The sequence below is a fragment of the Limulus polyphemus genome, unplaced genomic scaffold (genome assembly GCF_000517525.1).
Source record: "Limulus polyphemus unplaced genomic scaffold, Limulus_polyphemus-2.1.2 Scaffold276, whole genome shotgun sequence".
NCBI classification, from domain to species: Eukaryota; Metazoa; Arthropoda; class Merostomata; order Xiphosura; family Limulidae; genus Limulus; species Limulus polyphemus.
Genome location: NW_013665886.1, coordinates 656,047 through 657,692, shown reverse-complemented (window position 1 = coordinate 657,692; position 1,646 = coordinate 656,047). Strand labels below are relative to the sequence as shown.

At 32.7% G+C, this 1,646-nt stretch overlaps 1 protein-coding gene across 1 annotated transcript in view; it reads right to left on the bottom strand.

Annotated features, from left to right (window-relative positions):
- Positions 1 to 989, bottom strand: part of LOC106456966 — a 24,835-nt gene extending 23,846 nt beyond the window's left edge. The window contains exon 1 of the mRNA XM_013916345.2: positions 484 to 989. Within this exon, the coding sequence (XP_013771799.1) occupies positions 484 to 861 (378 nt within the window). The 5' untranslated portion in view covers positions 862 to 989. The remainder of the gene's footprint in view (positions 1 to 483) is intronic.
- Positions 990 to 1,646: the final 657 nt, after the last annotated feature.

The following is a 1,646-nucleotide window of genomic DNA, read 5'->3' as shown; positions in this document are numbered from 1 at the left end:
GTACGTTTTTTGTGGGGTGGTTAATGAAAGTGTTCCAAAATGCGACATTAATTTCTCGACGACATAATATATATTTTGTAATTAGTGGTAAAAAATGAGAAAGCCTAGACCAAAAGATCATCACTAGATGGCCAAAATGACCTCTTGGAGATGAAATATTATCATTATAATTTATACTAGTTTTTAATTTGTATATTACTTCTAAATATGCAATTCAAAATACAAGTATGACTTCTTTATACACATAATTCATGGCAGTGTTATTTCAACTTAATAGGGGGGGGGGGAACTTCCACTTTTATCTACCATTGTAATTTTAATAACATTCACATTCAATTCATCACAGCAAAAACAAGTGTAGAACGGTCGTTTATAATTAAATTTATATAAATCATATACCTAACCTCAACTCGTGAATTTTAGTTTTTTGCTACTTTAACTTGAAAGTTGAAGTACTTCTTAACTAATGCAACAGATACTTACCTGTGAAAAGTTATCAATTGTTGATTTAACATTAGAAAACTTCTTAGAGGCATTGTTTTTGACATCCCGCAGTACTTTGGCTGTTCCTCTAGTAGTATTAGTATTAGCAGTAACGGAGTAGCTTCGATCATCAAGGTTAGTTGTGACGCTTAAATTAGCCTTAGCATTAGGCTTAACCTTAGTAATATTGTCAGACCTGCCATTCGGATCTTTAAAACCTTTCGACTTGAATACTATAGACGAACTATGGGGTATGTTTTCCTTATTAGTATCATCTATGGAATAAGAGAGAGTTCTTTTTACTGGAATCTGGGCTTTTTTTCGCAAGTCTTTATTTTTGTTACCTTTCCGAGGAAAAAGACCGTTTATAGTTGCCATCCTTAATTTTCAAATCCAGCGCCCAAAACCTAAATTACTCTCGTTATCAAAATGCTCTGTTACGCAAGGAGAAACTACGTATAGTGTATATTAACCGTAATATGTGTTGTACAATATTAGTTCCTAATGAAAATAACACAAAAATAACCTATAATTCCAGAAGAACATAGAAGCTGAAACTTCAGCTTATAATGAAAAACATTATCTTCTAGAGTTATGCGTAAATTTTTGTGCTGTTTTTATTATGAGTCTAATACTTCACACAGCACTTCATTACCGACGAAATACATTACTTTCTGTAGACCATTGAAAACAATAACATTCCCTCCTCTGTACACAAATAAGATAACTCGTTTCATTACAATTACTAACGATATTTTGAAGACAAATGTTATAGCATTTAGTTCCGAGCAGGTAAAGTGTTTAACTTTTATTATGATTCCCCCGATGAGGTAACGGTAAGTGTACGGATTAACAACGCTAAACAATCAGAGGTGCGATTCTCCTCGGTGGACACAGCAGATAGCTGACGTGGTTTCGCTATATAAAAACAAACAAACACAAACACATATACTCTTATTATGACGAAAAACTAGAAATTCATGAACAGACTTGAAAGTTAAATCAAAGGTATACAAGATAAAATGTTTATCAAATTGTATACATTTGGGAAACTTCAACTTTTGATCAATATTGAATGACTTAGATTGAATTGTTTGTAATTAAGCACAAAACTACACAATGGGCTATCTGTGATCTGCCCACCACAGGTATCAAAATCCGGA